The 21,598-nt window shown below is 39.9% G+C and overlaps 1 protein-coding gene across 11 annotated transcripts in view; it reads left to right on the top strand.

Annotated features, from left to right (window-relative positions):
• LOC123876941 (protein unc-79 homolog) overlaps positions 1-21,598 on the top strand; it is a 41,672-nt gene that overhangs the window by 14,284 nt on the left and 5,790 nt on the right. For 6 of the 11 annotated variants that reach the window (XM_045923370.1, XM_045923371.1, XM_045923368.1 and 3 more), the window contains 31 exons: positions 192-297; positions 1,082-1,197; positions 1,438-1,608; positions 3,886-3,966; positions 4,928-5,065; positions 5,616-5,762; positions 6,419-6,555; positions 6,949-7,131; positions 7,737-7,893; positions 8,138-8,339; positions 8,778-8,936; positions 9,256-9,408; positions 9,719-9,854; positions 10,585-10,716; positions 11,107-11,212; positions 11,707-11,826; positions 12,327-12,492; positions 13,163-13,250; positions 13,733-13,838; positions 14,402-14,488; positions 15,578-15,657; positions 16,302-16,408; positions 16,824-16,916; positions 17,564-17,693; positions 18,352-18,443; positions 18,927-19,032; positions 19,371-19,519; positions 19,773-19,874; positions 20,132-20,270; positions 20,807-20,961; positions 21,284-21,411. In XM_045923370.1, coding sequence (XP_045779326.1) covers positions 192-297; positions 1,082-1,197; positions 1,438-1,608; positions 3,886-3,966; positions 4,928-5,065; positions 5,616-5,762; positions 6,419-6,555; positions 6,949-7,131; positions 7,737-7,893; positions 8,138-8,339; positions 8,778-8,936; positions 9,256-9,408; positions 9,719-9,854; positions 10,585-10,716; positions 11,107-11,212; positions 11,707-11,826; positions 12,327-12,492; positions 13,163-13,250; positions 13,733-13,838; positions 14,402-14,488; positions 15,578-15,657; positions 16,302-16,408; positions 16,824-16,916; positions 17,564-17,693; positions 18,352-18,443; positions 18,927-19,032; positions 19,371-19,519; positions 19,773-19,874; positions 20,132-20,270; positions 20,807-20,961; positions 21,284-21,411 — 3,972 coding nt within the window. The remainder of the gene's footprint in view (positions 1-191; positions 298-1,081; positions 1,198-1,437; positions 1,609-3,885; positions 3,967-4,927; positions 5,066-5,615; positions 5,763-6,418; positions 6,556-6,948; positions 7,132-7,736; positions 7,894-8,137; positions 8,340-8,777; positions 8,937-9,255; positions 9,409-9,718; positions 9,855-10,584; positions 10,717-11,106; positions 11,213-11,706; positions 11,827-12,326; positions 12,493-13,162; positions 13,251-13,732; positions 13,839-14,401; positions 14,489-15,577; positions 15,658-16,301; positions 16,409-16,823; positions 16,917-17,563; positions 17,694-18,351; positions 18,444-18,926; positions 19,033-19,370; positions 19,520-19,772; positions 19,875-20,131; positions 20,271-20,806; positions 20,962-21,283; positions 21,412-21,598) is intronic. The other 5 variants (XM_045923378.1, XM_045923377.1, XM_045923374.1 and 2 more) reach the window with 4 other exon arrangements.

Below are 21,598 nucleotides of genomic sequence, written 5' to 3'. Positions count from 1 at the left end.
AGTGCAAAATCTGTACAGGGTGTAATTAAAACGCTAGCGAATACGAAAACAGGTGATAGTACTGACGATTACTGATAAGCTACCACAAAAAACGCGATTTAAAAAAAACTTTTCTAAAGTTGTGTATTGCAAAAAAACATCTGACTGACGCTAGAAGTTATTGTGAGTCAGTCAGTTCGTGTTGTCAACAGATGGAGCTGCAACATCATCGCATCAACATACAGAACGTAAGCAGTGAGGCGACGAAGTTGTTACGCTTGATGCTCAAGTCCAACCAAATGAATACTATTGAACACGGTAAGTTTTTTGTCTAGGAAATCTCATATAATGTAAAAAAAAAAAACATTTTCAGAGAGACGGGACTGGACGAATCAAGCAACTATAAGGGTTCCTAACTCTAAACAGATCTAATTGTGTGTGTGTGGGGTAGAGCGGCAGATATTGGGAGAATTTTTGTATTACAAAAAAGGGCAATACGCGCAATTTATAACTTAAAACCACGCGATTCACTTCGAGAAAAATTTAAGGAAATAGGTATCCTTACCGTAGCCTCTCAATATATTTACAACAACATAATTTTTGTAAGACAAAATATTCTTAGTTACAAGAGGGTTGGCGATCTACACAACAGGCTGACTAGACACCGTAACAGGCTTGCGACTCCTACGCTCCGTCTCAGGAAGGTCCAAAAGTCATTTGTGGGAATGGGTATAATCTTCTATAACAAAATTCCTCAGTCAATTTTGGACTTGCCTTTACACAGGTTCAAAAAATCTATTAAAAATATGCTCTTGAGAAAAGCATATTATACTATCGAAGATTATGTAAATGATAAAAAAGAGTGGATTTGAACTTCGATTCGCTCCAGCAATGCCCAGGACTTCAATTGCTTTTATACATGGCATAATATTGTATATCAAATCTTTGAAAAGAGCAACCGCCGAGTTTCTTGCTGGTTCTTCTCGGTAGGAAAGGCATTCCGAACCAGTGGTAGATGCTTTTGACGATTCGAAAGAACTTGTAAAAGTCTAATTGAATAAAAACATTTTGAATTTGAATTTGAATTTGTGTGTGTGTGTAGCGGAGTGCCGGTCGGCTGGTGCATGTGCGTACTGCGAAGCTGCGGCGCTGTGCCATCAGCTCGCCGTGCGACTCGTGCGCACGCTGGTGCCTCGAGCGCCCGCGCACCATTCTGAGGTACGTGCAGAATCACTTTCATTTTCTTTACATTTCTGTTTCCAACTGGTAAAACTTTTCTTAATAGATATCTGCCAGCCAGCCAACGTCATCGGCGAGTAGAGGTTGCATATGCCTACATCGTCACACAGATATGAGTGACAGAGACGCCCTCTACGAAGCCGAAATCTCTTTCTAAATTTAAATGTGCAATATTTCCTGCTGCGTACTGTAGCTTTATGTAAAGTGATGATTAAACAGCCGTCAATCGAAGAGGCGTGGTCCGAGAGCCACGGCAAGAAGAACCAGTCCGAGGACGAGCGCAGCAAGTCCGGTGGTACGCCCGCCGCGTCCGTGGACGCGCTCATGGCGATCGCGCATCCGCTCGCGGAGAAGAGTTCTGTAGGAGGCGTGCTCGTTCATATGCCGCATGTACGTATGAGGCTTTTGATATGGGGCGGGGGAATGTTGATTTGGCGGGACCATGTGAAGCCACACGATGCGTCGCCCTACATAGAAATCGCTGTGCCATGCCACATGTTCGTTACGATATTGTACGTCGTGCGGACTTGGGTCCAGAGAGACGAGGCGGAAAGGCGCGGTGCGTTGCAATGCCATACTTTTTGTCGGATCAGCAACGCAGTGCCCATGTGGTATCCAATACTAAAATCAACAGCGGTGCGGCGCCGCATCGCACCGGAAACGCATCGTGTGGTGTCAGTCTAAAGCCGGACCGCATTACAGCGACGCTGCGCGACGCGTCACTTTGCGTCAAAATATTGTCTATGCTACAACGCGCTGTGCCGCTCTATTGCGACGTCCTCCATACGAAATGATTGAAATAATATTTTGACGCTTGGTTGCGGTGCTGTGCAGCGCCGGTGTAATGCGGTCTAGCCTTTACAATTTGTCTTATAAAGAGCCTTTTAAAGTTTTAAGTAATAGACCTGATCACAACAAAATTTTAGAGTATTCGCAATTCGCATCTTTTTCTTCCCTTTTATGTAATAAGAAGGGACAGATAAACTTAATTTTAACATAGTGTTTTTGCAGAGTAACACAGAGTAGTCTTTAATTTAATTTAAAATTTAAAATTAATTTTCTGTAATTTTTTTGTTAAAGAGAAAAAGATGCAGGTACTCTTTTAGTTTAGAGAAAAACATCAGAATTAACGCCATTAACTGATATTTGATGAGTTCGAAACAACACAAAAGGTTACAGTTAAAGATATTATGCAATTAATTTAACTATAGAAGTTCGTGGAATGTCAAAGACATTATTAAAGAATGTGACTGAATAAGGCTTATCAACACACCAATCTGTTTCAGAATACTCCTTACTTGAAGAAATACAGTAAATTTTCAATAAGCTACTATCTTTGATATAAAAATTGTAACACTCGAAAAGAGTCAATACTGTGTTTCTTACTAGTCTCTTGCTAATCTCTATTTTAATCATCTTTCTTAACAAGTGGTAGATGTATTAACAGATATACTCTAAAATATATTTGAAGATCTTTCTAGCTCTTTGTTTGACAAATTGTAAACTTGACTTTTTGTAATTATTTTTATGGTAGAAATTAGTTGCGTCTTATTACTATTATAATTAATATTGGCATCGCTTTATCCATTATTTCTGTGTGTTATTACATAACTGTGTTACGTTATTTATTAATCACTTTTATTCTTATTACTAATTTTTTATTATATACGAAAATATGGTTGTGGCTTATATGGGCTGCATGTTTATTAGGGATCGCTCTCACATTCAATTATCATTGAAAATGTTGAAATTTTATTCAGTTCTCAAGTTGAATCAAGAGTTCGTGTTCGTGAAGTCCGTGTGAAACGTCTTCCACAGTTTTTTGTTTTTCCAAAAGCTTTTGACTTTGTAGATACATCCTCAAGAAAAAATTAAAGTGTTGATAGCTATTTTATTTGTAATACGTTAACGTTATCGATGGTTATTTAACGTTGATTGCAGTAGCAATTTTGAGTTTAAACGTGGTCCAATACTTTATCTTTTCTGTTATTCTGCTGATTGGTGTCCTACAAGGTAGTTTATTGGTTCCATATGATTCATTTTTCATCCACTGTGATCCATTGTGATTATCCTCAAACTAAATAATAAAATATAGTAAACATTGATGTGGGAGTGATTTTAAGAACGCTGCTAAATTCTTTTTAATCGATATTCAATGTCCTAGCTCATGTTAAAAGATATAAATACAGCTTTGTTTAATAAGTTGCACAAATGCTGCAATATATTTGTTTTGTCTTTTCTATCTGATTAGTCAGTACTTTGCAAATTCAACATTATGAAAATTCAACGTTTTGAACCTATAGGATTTTTATTACTGTATCCTGGTATAGATCTAATCAAAGCTGTGTTGGTATCGACATAACTTAATACTTATGAACACAACATTTTTTTTAAACAAATTGTTATGTTTATGAAGTACACTTGTATAGAATTTTGGTTCTGCGGCCGAACTTTTTGGAAAATCATATTTACAACTACCAAATGTAAAAAAAATTTAGAAACCTAATATTAACTGGATCCAGATTCTCTAGAAATTTAGACTTTTTGTAGTGGTTCCCAAAATTGTCGTTCGCAGTGTCAATTTTTATAAATTTTCCGCCAAGTCAATACCAATGTGGGTCAGGGAGCTACAAGGCTAGTTCCCGTATGTATATAATAGATGTATAGTTTGTTCATTTCATGCAAATGTCACTAATAAGCGACATCGGGTCGGACGCCACACTGACAAAATCGTCAGGCGATACGCAAGTACGTTACGACCTCTTTCTTAACTCTTTAATTTCGCTTCTTTCGCGTGTCTCTTATTTCGTTTAGTGTTTACGTTTAGATTGTTGGTGTTATTCTGATGTTAATGATGTTGTGATTCGTGTCAAAACTTTTTTTAACCATTTTTATTCTTGTCATCGTACATTTTGTTTGTCTTTTCTTTCTATGTATTTTGTATGTACTTGTATCTATTATTTGAATAGTTATCATTAGAAATTATAAACATTATATTCAATTCCATTGAGGTACTTTGTGTTAGGTTTCAATATTTTAACATCCTTAGGTTGCTTTTGATTTACCTAATTCAAATTTGTCTTTTTAAGACGAATATCAAGAATAACACTAACTGATGAGTTCACTTTGCTCAAACAATACTTAAATATTTCAACACGTTACAACAATTATTATTCTAGACTAGATACATTACCTGTTGTCTATATGTATAAATAACCATAAAATGCAAAGTGAATTCAAATTAAACTTAATATGAATGATATTTTCTAAATTCTTTCATTTAATTTTTAGTGATTTTTTTGATAATTTAATTCAATAACTATACAATAATAATTGCACTATCCTAGTTTTTAGGTAGGTGTATAAATAATAAATTTAAAGAAGTAAAACACATTGTAAGAATCAAATATTTTGAAGAAAAAGATGTTGCAAGCAAAATTACTGAAATTTTTGAAGCTTTATTAAGAATCGTTTTGATGCACGCTACAGATAGCAGTAGTACACAGTTTATTTCGTAATCAACTCTAAATCTTATAGTGAGAATCTCAAAATTAGGTTGTCCAGTTAAGATAAGAATAAATTGAAGTAGATGAGAAAGCAGAATTGATTTTGGAACCGAGTGGTCATCAATTGTCTTAATTTAATGATAGTCATAATTTAGATGATGTTATAGATAGCAATAAGTGTGGAGACGAGAATGTGGTTCTAGATCATGACGGCAACGGTGGAGACGATCACCGAACAGCTAGACATGGCGGTGTCGTTGCCTCCAGCAGAGCAACCGCCTGTAGCCACGGCGCACTCCGTCACACTGACGGATACCGATGTTGCCACTGCGACTGCTAATGTGAGTAAAGATAAAAGATAGCAATAAAGATAAGATAGATTAAAACGACCACGAAACAACTAGACACGGCGGTATCATTGTCTAAGTAACCTCTAACGGCAGTATAAAATAGTTTGAACGATATAACGCATACTTGAAACATAAATGCATTTTAAGCTCAAAGAAGAAACTAAAATACTCGTATGAGTAATAAGTTGGGCGAAAAATGTATCCTCAATTTGTAAATTAATCTTTTTAGTGATTATTGAACACTCAATCAAAATCATGCTAAAGTTAAAAGAATGTGGCTAAAAATATACTTTTCTTGATATCCAACCAAGTTCCCAAAACTTGCATTAACCTAGAAATGTACCTATTGGAAATGTTTCGAATATACAAAACTTATACCACGTGCGAGGGACTTAATTTAGATGCTGAATGATGAACATTTACTTAAAGATTAACTTTGCAAAAATATTTTGTTTTCAAATTTTTAAGGTCCTTTTTTTACGGGCATTCTCTAATTTTAAAAGTCTTTCACAAAGTTCTAAATCTGCAACAATCTTAAAAGGTATCCACCCCTAATCTGTTGGGCGAAAACGAAGGCGAATCAGTAGATGACGACATGACCAACTTTTGGCCCACTTCTGCGGGGAAATTCCACTTCTGCATCGAAGAATTACCCCAGGAGCTGCAATACATACATCAATTGCTGCAGGTGAACAATTATTTGATAATTGATTTTTAAGACCTGTAAACCAATAAAACCAGTAGAACATGTGTTTTTGTGTGCAATAAAGACTTCTATCTATCTATCTATCTAACAGTACAAGTAAGTGCAAGTAAGTACAAGTAAGTGCAAATGTTTTTTCAGCATGACCTAAAATCAGAAATATTTAGCTCCATATTTACGCGGAAAAAATAAACGCGGCATTCTTATTTCACATTTCACTACTTTCATCTAAATCTATCTCTAGCCTAAATTCAAAATTTCTAATTCAAATGAATTCGAATAAAACCAATGATAAAGCCGAATATAATTTTAAAGTTTCTTTTGTAGTTAATTTCAATATTTAATCTTCAATTACATTTTTAAACTCAATGTAACATCACATTGGCTGAAAATCAATCATAAGTTTATTTGCTTTCATTGCTGCATACATTTTTCCGAGTTCATACAATTATACACTAAATCGAAGTTTTGAAATAACATTGGCTGAATCCCCAACACTTCATTTACATTTTTTTTAACTATTTACAATGATATTTCAATAATTACAATTACATTATAATTTATCAATATCGGAACCCCGTTGGGGACTTTATACTTGTAGATTCCAGTGGAAAATTCTAAAATATTCCCACTTTGTTCAGGAACTGAAGAACACCAAACGTCCAGATGTCCTGTATCACCTGCTTCAGTGTCTGCAAGTACTTGTGTTAAACACGGATGCGCTGGCGGAGCATAAGGGCTTCTTGATATGGTGCCAGGAGAATTTGCTTATTGACAAGTGAGGCTATTTTGTGAATTCATATGCTTAAGAAGGATTCTGAAAGAAGGTTTGAAATTATTTTTCTTTTGCAGAGTTTTTGAGAAGGGGTTTTTATGTCCTGTTTATTTATGTTCTTTTTGTTTATTTTTATCCCGTGGGAACTCTTTCATTTTTCCGGATAAAAAGTTGTCTAAGACAATTTCTGGCATGCGAGCTATAAATCGATTAAACGGTTAAACTAAATCTTTAAGAATTCTGTAGGAACTCTGTAATTTTCCGGGATAAAAAGTAGCCTGTGTCCTTCCTCGGGATGTAAGCTAACTCTGTACCAAATGTTATCAGCTGTGAAAACCTAGCAGACAGACAGGCACACTTTTGCATTTATAATATTAAGTATGGATCTTTGTCCAGTCTGTGGAACGTCTGCGACGCGGCGCAGTCGCACATCAGCTCAGTGGCGGTGCCGGTGTTGCTGCACTGCGTGACGCTGGCGGGCGGCGCGGACGTGTTCTGCGCGCTCGTGAGGGACGCCTTCCACCACCCTGAGGCCACTAAGAGGTTTACGGCTGTCGAGCGTGTTACTATGCTGATCAGGTTTGTTACAGCTCTTCGTAATTATTCCCCATTTTTATTTATTATTTATAGATTAGCTTATGCCCGCGACTTCGTCCGCTTGCACGAGAAAACTGATGCCTGAAGGGCGTTCCATATCCCAACGATTCGGATTAGAAACTAGGAAGCAAATTGCTTCAAGGTGGTACTTGTCCGAGCAGTGGCTAGTAATTGCTGATTGACAACCACCTGAGCGAAACAAGAAATAAAACTCCCATGTGTGGGAGAGAGATAGCGCTCTACTAATACGGCCAAATTCATTTCCTTGTGACCGGTATAAAAAAAAAAGTTTAAAAAAAAAAAAAAAAACTAAGTATAAGAAGTACTCTGGCTAATCTTTGTAAAGCCAGACGAGAGAGGAAAAAAAAAAGATGTACTCTGTGAACTAGGGGCGTTGTATGGTTGAGGCGGTTCAGCTTATCGAGTCGCGGGATGCGGTGCAGGACGGGGGCATGTAAGCGCTGTTACCAGCGTGGCCCATTGTCGCCGTTATGTATATAGTCGTAATAGAGTTTAATTTGATTGTTAGGACGTTTCGGGCCTCAGTTTACTCAAGAATTGACCAAACAATATCTTCCCTATGTCAGATTCATGGACGGCTCGCCCATCAAAACGAGCCTCTCCCTGCAAGCCGCTCTAGCGACCGCGTTCTGCTACCTCATATCCAGCATGGACGATATCAACGTGTACGTCGCTCAGCGCGCTACGCTCTACATCGGGACCATTCACGATAACGCTATAGAGGTATGTGAACACAAAATACCTAATAGTATCTTACGGGTGCAGTTCGGGTAAAAGACTAATTTACAAAACGGTTCTAAACTCTTAGCTCTCTCTCGTTTAGAAGAGATAGAAATGCGAGGAGAATGGGTGCGTCGCTTTAGATATATTTCTTGGGTCAAGTGACCAAGTGAGCCTCGCCTGCTAATATACCTATTCGTCAGAACAAGGTCTTGCTATTTTCTCAATGGGTTTGTATTTCTTATAGCTACTTCTGTATTGCCTGGAGACTCAATTCGACCTGGTGATAGTGGACCGGCCGATGATCCTCCAGTCCATCTACCAGCTACACAACACGCTGAGTGACCGCCGCATCCTCACCTGGGAGTTCTTCCTCAACCGCTTCGAAGCGCTACTTCTGGAAGCGCAGATCAACTCGAACAAGAATGTTGACTACTCCAATTTGAGGGGTGAGTATTTTTTATAGCTACTCCTCTATTGCCTGGAGACTCAATTCGACCTGGTGATAGTGGACCGACCGATGATTCTGCAGTCCATCTGTCAGCTCGGTTTTGTGCCCAGCAAACAACTTGACAGAGCATTGACGCGATTGGCTGGCGAATGGCGGTGCACGCGATTGGTTCAACAGTCACAGCGAGTGCGATCAGTTGATACGTCGATTTTCTCTTCCCGGATTTACCAACTTTCTCCCGGATTCTGCTTTAGGTCCAATTTGTTTGCCGGGCAATATACGGAATAATCATGTCCGACAGACCCATCCATCCCAACGACACCCTAAGCCGTTGTCCGAGCTTCACAGGAGACGCCCATAGGAGGACGTTGCCCCCCGATCTCTACTGCAACTATATGCACCCATCCACCCATAGGCCATTGATTGATGCTTACAGATTTGCTCAGCCGCTCAGAATGGGTGGAGGCGCGAGTGAGGCGCGCGCATGAGGCGCTGGCAGGTGCGCCGCGATCGTTAGCAGCGTCGTTTGGTGCCAAGTGGCCGTATAAGCGAACCGTGTCCGCGCCCGCCGCTGTGCCTCCACAACCGCACGCAGGTATGAACAATCAAGGCCTATTACGATGCCATTTTTGAAACCTAATTTTACGGGTTGAGGTCTCGAGCATGGCCTTAGTCGGGGGCGTTTGGGATTCAATCGCTTGACTTCACTCTTCTTTTCAAGACTTCTTCAATACTGAAGAAGTCTTGAAAATGAACATTTTGAATTTTATCTATTTGGACGGAGTTGTCAACCCTTTATGTTGAATCGTGGAATTACTTTGACAAAATAAACTTCTTCCTTCTAATCCTCCTAATGTTTGTTCGCAAGGCTGAGATCATGACGGCAATAAAGCGTGGGTTTCTCGTCATTATAGTGTTTGCACCAACAGAGAGGGAGAAGGTATACTCGCGCCAGTACTCCGCCCCTCTGCTCAAGAGGAAAACCTCCCGCTTTGGGCTGGGACTAGGACAACTCCTCACTACGCCGCAAGCGCCACCCGCCACTCCACGGTCCAATAATACACATGGTAAAAATATCTCAAGTTTGCTATTTCAAAACAGTCTAATAAATCTCTAAAGTAACTAACTCAGTGTCTAACACTGAATTTAGTTCTAATCCATTGAAGATTTTCCACGATTTTTTTTTATGTTACTCAATGAAGCAGCAATGTAGAACTAACCAATGTCAAATGAGCTCGGTGACTATCAGTTAGACACTAAGTTAGCGATTCACATCGCAAGATTGTAATCAAGGGCTAATTTGTATAGGAATAAAAAAATCTATGTATGGCTCGAAGTAAAACAGATTCTAAAATGGATGAAAATACTGTGTTTCAGATGGTATTCACTCCCTGTCCGGTCGGTCAACTGATGATACGATGACGACAGTGCTGCCCAAGGCGGTGGACTTGGAGGAGGCTGACAAAGAGACCACCAACTTGCTGGTGTTTCTATTGATGCAGTTTTTATCCAGGTATATACTGTATCCATATACTTTTCATTTATTCATATACTTTATTTATTATAATGAAATATCTATAAGACGGCACCTCTTCTGGCAGTTACTTTAAAAAATTCTTACATGTGTGTTTAGTTATTATTCCATTATTAGAGGTATTATTATTATTTCATTTCATTTATTTATTTGCTTTCATGTACATTTGATGGTAGATGCTTATGCAACACACATGAAGCCCTATCCGGGCATTTCAAATACAATTTATTAAATCCTTATAATGTTTCTATTTTAGAACACAGGGTAACCCTTTTAAGGGTTGATTTAACTAAATAAATATTCTTTTATTTCGGATCACAGGTACTGCAAACAGAACTGCAGTATAAGAAACTTACGTCTGATAAATTATTTCGTTGAAAGTTTGCCCTTCCACTAAGCCATATTACCAGATCTGAGAATTGACTATGCTATGGTTTATTATCCTCATCATCATAGCCTAGCCATATAGTCCACCATGCTTGCCAGTTTCAGATTGGCACACTTTACACACCTTTAAGCGCATTATAGAGAATTCGCAGGCATGCATTCCTCACGATGTTTTCCTCCTCCGTTAAAGTAAGTGATATTTAATTGCTTAAAATGCACACAACTCTGAAAAGACAAACGTGCGTACCCAGGATCGAACCTCGGATCCCTGACGTCAATAAAACCTGTGTTATTTGCCAATTGAATAGGGGCATTGTTTCAGATCAGACCAAGCGCATCCAACAGAAGATAAGTCGTGTTTGAAAACTCAAGAGCTAGTGTTAAGACATTTGTTCCTTCTACTCGGATACAACTCTATGGAGAGGTTCTTCACTATATCACCACATACTCTAAGGTAAGAAATTTAGTTTTTAACCCCCGACCCAAAAAGAGGGGTGTTATAAGTTTGACGTGTGTGTCTGTATATCTGTCTGTGGCCTCGTAGCTGCTAAACTAATGAACCGATTTTAATTTAGTTTTTTTGTTTGAAAGGTGGCTAGATCGAGAGTGTTCTTAGCTATAATCCAAGAAAATCGGTTCAGCCGTTTGAAACTTATCAGCTCTTTTCTAGTTACTGTAACCTTCACTTGTCGGGGGTGTTATAAATTTTTAATTTATACTTGTTGTGGATTTCATTTATACAAATCTACAAGTCCAATGTTGGGATCTGTAGACTGTGTTTTGACTTCATATTATGGTAGTGATTAAAATATGGGAAGTGATTTAATATGTGTGTGTGTTACAGAATGTCGTCCATTTTCAATGCTTTCATGGCAAATCTGCCTCAAGTTTTGGACCAGAACCACGTGATGGGGGCTAGCATTGCTGAACCCACGCTCATGTTGCTGCAGGTTTGTACCTACTTTATTTATTGCAACAGTATCTTGTACCTAGACTTTACTTGAATAGGATACCTAAATGTATTTTAGTTTCGTTTTTATGATATAAAAACCAGCCAAGTGCGAGTCAAACTCGCGCACCGAGGGTTACGTATTTTTTCCGACATTTTGCACAATGAATCAAAAACTATTATGCAAAAAAAAAAATAACAATCTGTTTTAGAATGTACAGGTTTTTTTATTTGTTCATGAACTCATTTTTTTTTTTGTGATGTAACCACAATTCACGGATTTCGGATTTAGTCCTTTACTTGTGCTATAAGACCTACCTACCTGCTAAATTTCATGATTTTAGGTCAACGGGAAGTACCCGGGAAGTTTCCTTGACAGACACGACAGACAGACAACAAAGAGTTCCGTTAAGGGTTCCGTTTTTCCTTTTGAGGTACGGAACCCTAAAAATGGGGTTTAATAAGTGTAAGAGGAATCATATAATCTTGTTGCAGCACTGTATTCGTCCGGCGTTGTACACCGCCAGCAACGCGGCGGCGGTACACTCGCTGGCGGCGTTGGAGCCGCACGTGAGGCGACACTGGCTTATGGCGCTACTTGTAGTCCTTTACAAGGTAAGTCTTTGTTTTCTCTTCTGTCTCCACACATCCTGGCAGTGCTTGATTTGGGCCAGACATCTTCTGTAGCTTTCTGAGCTAAAAAGGCTCAAACTTACTCAGCAGGCGATGGAGAGAACTATGCTTGGAATTTCTCTACGTGATCAAATCAGAAATTAGGAGATCCATAGGAAAACCAGAGTAACCAATGCCGGTTATTCTGGTTCATAAGTTATTATTACTCGTATTATTTATAGGTAGTTACCAACTTAGGTTAAGGTGGTTACTAACATAATATTGGGGGCCTTGTTGTCTGACAAAATAAAGATATTATTATATTATAGGAGAACCAGAGTAACCGATGACGGATACTCTGGTTGGCCATAGATTAAGGATAACCAAATACACAAGCCCAGCTGTTATCTGTTTTCATATGATGCCTTGGGTTCAGCTGGGACTACTTGTTTTATGCGTACTATAGACACAGGATGATCTGATTGGTCGTTTATCGGATACAGTACCACTACAGCAATGGTACTCTATGCACGTTGGCTGGTGCACTGGTCCGTGCTGTGCTGCAGTCCGTGGAAGCGCAGCACCATCAGTGCAAGCGCATCCCACCGGTGCTGCTGTTGCCGCAGCAGCAGCTGCGACCGCACTGCTCGCAGCAGCACCACCCTAGAGGTATGATCACACACCGAATGGTCCATAACCAAAATATGTTTGACAAAAAAATCGTTCAAAAATTTTGTTTTACTCGAATTTTATTTAGGTGAAAACTTCTTAAGTACTGTTGGGATTGAAACTTAACGATCCAACAAGTGTAAATTAAAAATTTATAACACCCCCGACAAGTGAAGGTTACAGTAACTAGAAAAGAGCTGATAACTTTCAAACGGCTGAACCGATTTTCTTGAATTATAGCTAAGAACACTCTCGATCAAGCCACCTTTCAAACAAAAAAAACTAAATTAAAATCGGTTCATTAGTTTAGGAGCTACAATGCCACAGACAGATACACAGATACATCGATACACAGATACACACGTCAAACTTATAACACCCCTCTTTTTGGGTCGGGGGTTAAAAAAGCGAACAAAAATTTAAAACATTAAATAAAAAATTTAAAAAATCTCCGACACAAAAACCTCTAAAAAGAGGGTAGGTAAGTATGTTATAATAAGTATGAATGGCCCTTTAAGTAAATAGTAAAATTTTTATCCAAGCGCTCGTTGTGTCAGGGGACCGCTAAAGGTAATAGAAACAGAGAAAGTTATCTATTGTGTAAACAATAGTTTCTCTTATCTTTAGTGCAATGTGGTATATTTTAGGAATGGCATGTAAAACATTTCAGAAAGTCGCGAAGTGCCATTGAAAGTGGAGGAGCCAAGTACTACGCACAAATCACCGGCGCATTGGCCCGAACCCCCCGAGCCTGCCAAGTTAGTACCCAGTTATACCTTCAGACCTTCACTTTCTTGTCTGCTTGTTTGTTTGCTTGTCTGTTCGGTAAACTTTAATTTTGTGAAAGGTTGCTTGTAAGAGATTGCTTTAGCAATAAAGCCGCCTTTGCACCCTCATGTATAGTTTCTTCTGTGTTTTCTGTAAGTATATGTTTGTGTATGCAATATAGAACTCTACATAAATAAAATAATTTTTCGATAAACTAGTGACTTGAAATTTTAAACTCAGCTGAGAAATTGATGGAAATGCACTATCAACTCTGTTTCTTTAATTTTTTTGTTTGTCTGTTGGTGAAAAATTTAGCTATCAATTTTAAATTGACTTTGTCATGAGCTAGACTTGAAATTATTTCAATAGCTCTTATAGAGACTGAATTAAAGAAAGAATCAGATTTTTAAAGTAATTATTTATTTAAAATACCACGTTTTATAACATATTGTAGGGATGAAAATCATTGTAGGTACCAACAATGGAGCCTGGAGCAGGAGTCGTCGGAGAGCGAGCTGATAGCCATCCCGGAGACCAGCGACAAGTCTGACACTACTGTGCACGGCAGCACTGCTCCCGTGAGTTTAGGGTTCCGTATCTTTGAAGGAAAACGGTACCATAACCTTGTGCCCCTTTGTCTAACTCAAATGTTTTCAACCATCAACACGTAAAAGAATAATACCATAGTATAGATGGTGCCATTTTTTTCTGTTTCATTTTGTTCATAATTTTTTACGTTGTTACTATTGTTTACTTTTTATTTTTTAAGGTATCACGGCACTTATTTTTTTGAGAAACTACGTCAAAAAAGGTAAAACTATTAATTTTATTTTATTTCTTGTTTTGAGAATCCAAATTGAAAAAGGTAAAGAAAGAAGAAAAGGTTAGAACTTGAAATGAAATGAAATGATTTATTTGTTTTAATATGAGATGACAGGATGTTTACAATACAGATAAGACAAGATATCCAGTCAGGAAAACCTGACAATTTTTTTTTTTGGTATATTAGTAAAGTAATGGTTTTAATAATGATAGGGATATAAAAGGGGTAGTAAGTATCTTAAAAACCCTTAAAACAAATTGAACTTATGCTTAGTGAAATATCCAAAGAAGAAATATTCATCTTCCAATGTATCCGTAGGGATCATTCGATGAGCCATCTCACTACGACGAAGCGCCACCCACCGCGCCGCCGCACGGCGTTTCCTACCCGGGACTTGGAAAAATCGTGAGTTTCTATTGAAATAGGTACCTATTTCATTTAATATAGTGCGAATGTAAAAGCGGCGATACTGATAGCCCTCTCTTTGCAATAAAATGGGGGAATAGGACGCCGCCTGTTGCGCTCTCTGTCGCACTTACGCACCTTACGACAGGTATTAATAGTGATGCAGGGATACCAGCCAGGTAACCTCCCAGTGTGCCCGGGTGCTGCTGGTCCCTTTTGGAGTCATCCGAGGAGAAGAGCAGTATTTGGACCGGTCAGCCCCGGTAACATGGCTAACAATTTCTTCTTTGGGGATATTGTTGGCAGACTATGACTTGGCAGAGGGCAAGGTTTCTCCGCGTGCCCCTCTGACTTGCAGAGAGCAGAGTGAAAGAAGGGACGCAGGCGACGGGGATGGGACCCTGTAATGTGAAATGAAGAAGGGTAAAGTTGGGTAGTGATTTGTTTCAAACAACTGAATAATTGAACATAACAACTGAACTTAACATAACTGAAGCATAGAAGCAGGCGTTATTTTGCGGAAGTCCATGATATACAAGGAGCCAAAAGCTTAATTTGCTATAATCCGCTAAACCAAACAAATTCGGCTAAAGTCTTTGCAATTAGGCAATGTAAGGTATACATCTCTTGAGGATGCTCCGGTGTCGAGGCGAAACGTGCGTGGAGTAGTTTTGGGATTTGTGTGGTGCTGTGTGGTGTTGGTGCGTATGGCTTGCTTGGTGGCTGGCTTTTCCTGCATGTTTATCAGTGGGAGGGCGGGCGGTGCATGTCGCATTCTGCAAGTTGCACCATACAGATTTGTTTGGTTTATAGCGGACTAGAGAATGCCCGCGGCTTCGCCCGCGTGGTTTTCGGTTTTTTTTAATCCCGTAGGAACTCTTGAATTTTCCGCGATAAAAAGTAGCCTATGTCCTTCCTCGGGATGTGTCCCAAGTCTGCACCAAATTTCATTAAAATCGGTTCAGTGGTTGGGCCGTGAAAACGTAGCAGACAGACAGACACACTTTCGCATTTATAATATTAGTAAGGATTATAGCAAATTAAGCTTTTGGATCCTTGTTTAGCATAACTGAAAAATGTGTAATGCAGCCAGCCGCTGTGGGATCACGCTCAGCGCATCAACTGTCTACAAGCTCGTCAGTATCAATAGGCAGCGATTCCTCTAACCTGTGAGTTCCCATATATTTACAGAAATCATAATATTAAGCATGTTACTTATATAAACTGCTTTTAAAAAGCGTTTTCTTTAAATAGTTTTGATACATGGTATATTACAACTTTTTACTTTGATATGTGACATACTAAATGCAAACTTCGTCCAGGTGCAAAAATCCTGAGGGAATTTTCAGGTACAAAAAGTAGCCGTTTTTAGGATGCAATTTATATCCGTACCTTTTAACACAATCGGTCAAATGATGAGCCGTGAAAACGTAGCCAACAGACAGACACACTTTCGCATTAATAACATAAGTATGGAAGAATCAGTTATGGTGTTACATTTTGTAATATTTTACATATTAAAAATAATATTTCCTTGCTGGCTTTTCTTAGTAGAATTCTGAAACGATGGTAGAGTCATGAAATAGCACTTATGCTATTTCATGACTACCATCGTTTCAGAATTCTAGTTGTCCTGCATAAAATTAAGACATTTGATTTTTTTTTTGGTTACAACAAATTTAGCCCTTCACTGCAATCTCACCATGTGGTAAGTGATGATGCAGTCTAAGATGGAAGGGGGCTAACTGGGAAGGGGTAGAGGCAGATTTTCTTGAAACGTATACCTCATAATGAATTTAATTGAATTGTTTAGAAAATCCACACCTATGAGTGGCCAGTCGGTAGAGATCTGGCCCGACCAGTTGCATCAGCAACACTCGCCTAGGACTAAGATACTCGGCAAACAGAAGAGGATTGTTGGTATGATCATTTTTCATTTCATTCAAATAACTTCACTGCAGTCACACTCATTGATATAATAGTCTAACTAAGGTTGAGATCTGTGAATCATTGGAGATGCACCTTGTGTAGACTGTATTTCCTGGTTCTAGTAATTTCACTAATACATGCACTATACCTACCAAAGAGTTTTATTTTTATTTTTAAAAAGAATATTAGTCATTTTAATCATGACTAACATTCCCCTTTCCCCTTGAACTAAGCGTTAAGCTAGTGGGATACGACAATAGTGCAACGGGTGGGGGTTTGAACCACTGACCTTTCGGATTTCAGTCCGCTCCTATAACCGTTGAGCTATTGAGGCTTAAAAGAGTTGTCGCTACCGTGAACGGGGCTCTGAAAATGGATTTGATTGTATAATATTGCATTTATACAGTGGGCAGTAGCACGTCCCCAGACACGGCCGCGTCGTCCAATGGCGGCGACGCGCTCGCGCAGCCGCAGCAGCACGCGCTCCTGCGCAGCCCAGGTAAATTTCTGACTTTTTGTACATTTTCTGTCTCTCTCTCTCTCTCTCTCTCTCCGGTTGTTCCTTCATTACTGAAGATTGTGATCCTGGCAACATCCCGGGAACTTCCGAAAAGCTCATACCTCCGATGAATCAGAGTATTTTGACCTCCTAATCAATATCATAACGAAAATTGGTGCAAACGCTATTTTGAATATATTATGAAAAACGAAGGATAACCTTTTTTTGTTCGTTGTGCATGTGTGTGTGTGTTTGTGGTGTGTGTGTGTGTGTGTGTGTGTGTGTGTGTGTGTGTGTGTGTGTGTGTGTGTGTGTGTGTGTGTGTGTGTGTGTGTGTGTGTGTGTGTGTGTGTGTGTGTGTGTGTGTGTGTGTGTGTGTGTGTGTGTGTGTGTGTGTGTGTGTGTGTGTGTGTGTGTGTGTGTGTGTGTGTGTGTGTGTGTGTGTGTGTGTGTGTGTGTGTGTGTGTGTGTGTGTGTGTGTACAGCGGAGATCTTATTTTTTTTAAATTCATTATAGGCAAACGCTTAACCACAATCACATCTGATGGAAAGTAATGATGTGGCCTAAGATGAGTTTACCTTAAAGTTGCCTATTCACTCTTGTTTTAAAGATACTGTAAAAAAACTTCTATTTTTTTTATGATCAGGTGTGGCGTACGCGTCGCCAGAGTCCCCGCTGTCAAAGATGGAGGTCGCGTGGAGCGGGCCCTCCCCGCACCCGCCGCACCCGCAACCGCCTGCGCACACCTTCCACATACCGCCGCCTGTGCCGGAAAGGTACACATTTTGATATTTTTAGGGTTCCGTACCTCAAAAGGAAAAATGAACCCTTATAGGATCACTTTGTATGTCTGTCTGTCCGTATGTCGTGTTTGTCCTGTCTGAAATTGCTTGTATGGTATAGTATGGCATATTATTGTAAATTGAACACTTAAAAAGAGTAACCGCCGAGTTTCTTGCTGGTTCTTCTCGGTAGGAACGGCATTCCGAACCAGTGGTAGATTATTTTAAAGATTCAAAAGCACTTGTAAAAGTTTATTTGGATAAAAATCAATTCTATTCTATAAACCTATAGGGTACTTCCCGTTGACCTAGAATCATGAAAGGCAGGTAGGTAGGCTTATACCACAAGTAAAGGAAAATTCCCGAAAACCATGAATTTGTGGTTACATTACAAAAAAATTAAGTTCGCGGAAACATCAATTTACTAAATCACATATAGATGGCGCTGTTTGTCATTAACTTGCAGTGTTCTAATAAAAGTGTTAGGTAGGTATTTCTTGTACGATGGTTTGCTCTTTCTATGGCTCCGTGGAACGTCTGGTAACTAGTTATAATAACACTATCCTTACTCTGTGACAGTAAAGCTTGTAACTTTTACGCGCAGTAAAATTCAGGGAATCGACTGAACGTGGAATCTGTTGTTTGACATCAGATTGTTGCCCATCGGCCCCAAGCCCAACAAGGAGCAGTATCCAGTCTTCAACGCGCTCGTGGACAGGGTTCGGGAGGCTCTCAACATTCCTGGTAAATATGCCACTTTCCATTGCTATAGTAACCCTTTAACAGGCATCATAATATCAGAAATTTTCAGCCAGACTTTCTACCTGTTCTGTTGCACTGCAAACATAACTTTCTGTCTGTCTGTTGAACTCTGCGAACATAAGATGCATAGGTCTGGTGAAATTCTAACAGTCTGTGGGGTCTTGAATTTTATGAGCAAGAGTACCTTCCGGCGTGCCTCAGAATTTTCGGACAGACAATTTCTGATAATATGTAGTTAGTTGGGCTTAACGTGCAACCAAAAAGCCTTGGAAAAATTCATGCAGGGAATCAAATCAAATCTAATTTCTCTATTGCGAATATGGGTAAATAGTGCAGATGTTGCAAATACAAAACGGTACAGCCAGTTATGAATTTTTGGAGATAGAAGGCTATATTTTCTTTCTCCTGTTATGTTAATGTAATGAATATGGAAACAGTGTAAACATATAGTGAACATCTGCTAAGACATGTTTTCAGACGACTCGACGGAGCGCACGGACTCCAGCGAGGCGGAGCAGGCGCCCGCACGCCCGCACCGACTCGCCGACCGACCCTCGTCTGAAAGCGCACGGTACACCTTCAATTATCTATACCCATACTCAAAATTATATGAACGAAAGTGTGACAGTCTATCCTGAGCTGACTGTCAAACTATGTGTCAGCATCAGAAGACGGTTTAGAACCGCGATTGGACTAACCGTCGAGTGCTGGGGCATTGTGTTTGAAAGTTATATGTTTTATTCAGTTGTGTATACTGGTGAGTGGAGCTTCCTTATTTTCTCCTCACTAGTGTCGCGTCATTAATAGATATTTCATCGAAATACAGTTACTGCACTTACCGCACGATTACTCAGTCTAGACGGCTTTAACGAACCTAGCTATGTAATATATCTTTACTCGATGGTGCAGGTCACCTCGTCGCTTGGCCCGGCAAGTGGCGCAGCTGGGGTCGCCGCCGCCGCCCGCGCCGCAGCCGCCGCAGCCGCCGCAACCCCCGCAACCCCCTCCCGCACACACCAACACACAAACGCCGAGACCCGCTAGGCCACTCTCTACTGGTAATTTCCTTGAGCCTCGCTACAATATTATCCATATAATGCGTTCGAACTAAGAATAGAAAACCCATAACCTCTCCTACTACTAAGGGTTACTGTCATCATTTCACCGCCCATGCGCTTGGTCAATTTACTTTTTAGCTACTTTTTACTCAGGCAAATCTACGGGGTTTCCAAGGATTTTTAAACACTTAATATCACGTGGATGAACCGTAATAATTACCTATTAAAATTATTAAAAAAAAATGTATTTTAGAAAGCGGTCAAGCTTGGTGGGGAGGGACGCGTCGCGCGGCGCGGCGCGCGGCGCACGCGCAGCCCGTGCCGCTTCGACCTGACGCCACGCTGCGGTACCGATGTACGTATGCCTTACACAGGGTGTAACCAGAACGCTAGGAAAAACGAAGACAGGTCAATAGTATTTTCGGTATGGACGAAGACTTTGAAGACTTTCAGGATGTTGATTACGAAAATGACGTCCATTCAACCCTTCGTGAGCTTATTCAACTGCTGGTTTATGAAGTCGCGGGACTAGCCACTGGACCAATGAGGCAATAGATCTCTTCATTATCTTTTTTTTTGTTTTTAACTTGACTATTTATTTTTATCTTCTAGGTGGAGAGTGTGGCGGCGCAGTGGAGCAGTACAGCGATGAGGAGTTGGGGCTTTGTGTGATAGTGCTGGCCACGTTCGTACGCCGCGAGCCAGCCGCCGCTGCAACCTTGCTGCCCGCCTTATTGCACAGTGTTACACGGTAATATGTTACACGGTAATATAGGCCTTAGTAGCTTAACGTTAAGGTCTATAATTGAAATTCGAACGTTCATAGATTCAAATTATTGCCACTGTTGTATTTAATCCTTATTCTTAGCAGAGAGTTAGAGACTCTTAGTTAGACCGGAAATGAAAATTTAAAAGAATCAGGTCGAGTTATTAGTATGTAAAGTAATAAAAAAGAAAAAGATTCCGACGAATTGAGAACCTCCTCCTTTTTTGAAGTCGGTTAAAAATAAGTGTGACAGATACTTTAACAAATATTTTATAAAGCATGCGCGCAGTAAGTTGCATGCATACGCATATGGTGCGTGCGTACGTAGGAACATATTATTTTTTGTGTGTGAGTGCGTACGTATTATATGCGCGTGGGCTTAGATATGCACGTACTTGCGTATACGTGTGCTTGCGGGTATGTGTGTGCGTACGGGTGCGTTCTACTCAGTTTTGAAATCACAGCTTTTAAACGAACAGACAAACGCTGAGCTGCTTTATACTAGTAACAACTGCCCACAGGGTGGTGCAGCTGGGCAGTTACTCGTGGCAGGCAGAGAGCAGCACCCGACTTCCGGGCAGTGCAGTGTTCGTGGCGCATCAGTTTCTTCGCTGCGTGTTGCATCAGTTGGCGCCGCATAATGTGTTCCTGCAGCTCTTCCTGCAACGGACTCCTGGTGCGTATAGTAAATTATCTTCAGACCTGCTGGCAAGTAATAATGCAGCTTAAGATGAAGCGCGCTTACCTAGAAAATGCCTATTTACTCTTGGCTTGAAGGTTAAAAGGAATGTTAAAAGTAGAGAGGAAAACTAAAGCTGAAAGGGCGTTTCATATTCTAGCGGGTCGTATTATGAACGAGAAGGCAAATCGTTTCGTATGTGTCCGTGGAATTTTGACTATGCGTGCAAAGGCATCGTGCCTTTTATTCCGTTCATGGATAAATGTCTGTAGTAATTCTCCAATTATCTTAAAATTTAAACAATTTTCCTCGTTTGCAGAGAAGCAGCGTCAGATGTTCTTCAAGAGCGTGGCACAAGCCTTTGTCGATTTCAACGAGTTGTACCCATGTGGGCCCTTGCAACTACTAATTGAGCATCTCAACTCCAAGAAGACGCTGCCTATTGACGTAAGATATACTTTAATAATACTATCTTCGCTTATTCATTCATTTTATTTCGCGATAAATGCCTACTACTATTTACAGTCAAATCTACTCGTACGTAAACACTATTTTTGTTTTCAAAATATGCGTAGGCTTAGCGAAACAGGTCTCAATTTCGATGAGTTCGAAGTAAATAACTTGTTTCAGCTTG

This window comes from Maniola jurtina, chromosome 22, assembly GCF_905333055.1.
Source record: "Maniola jurtina chromosome 22, ilManJurt1.1, whole genome shotgun sequence".
Lineage (NCBI taxonomy): Eukaryota > Metazoa > Arthropoda > Insecta > Lepidoptera > Nymphalidae > Maniola > Maniola jurtina.
Note: the sequence above shows the minus strand (reverse complement) of the source record. Positions and strands in the feature narration are given on the sequence as shown.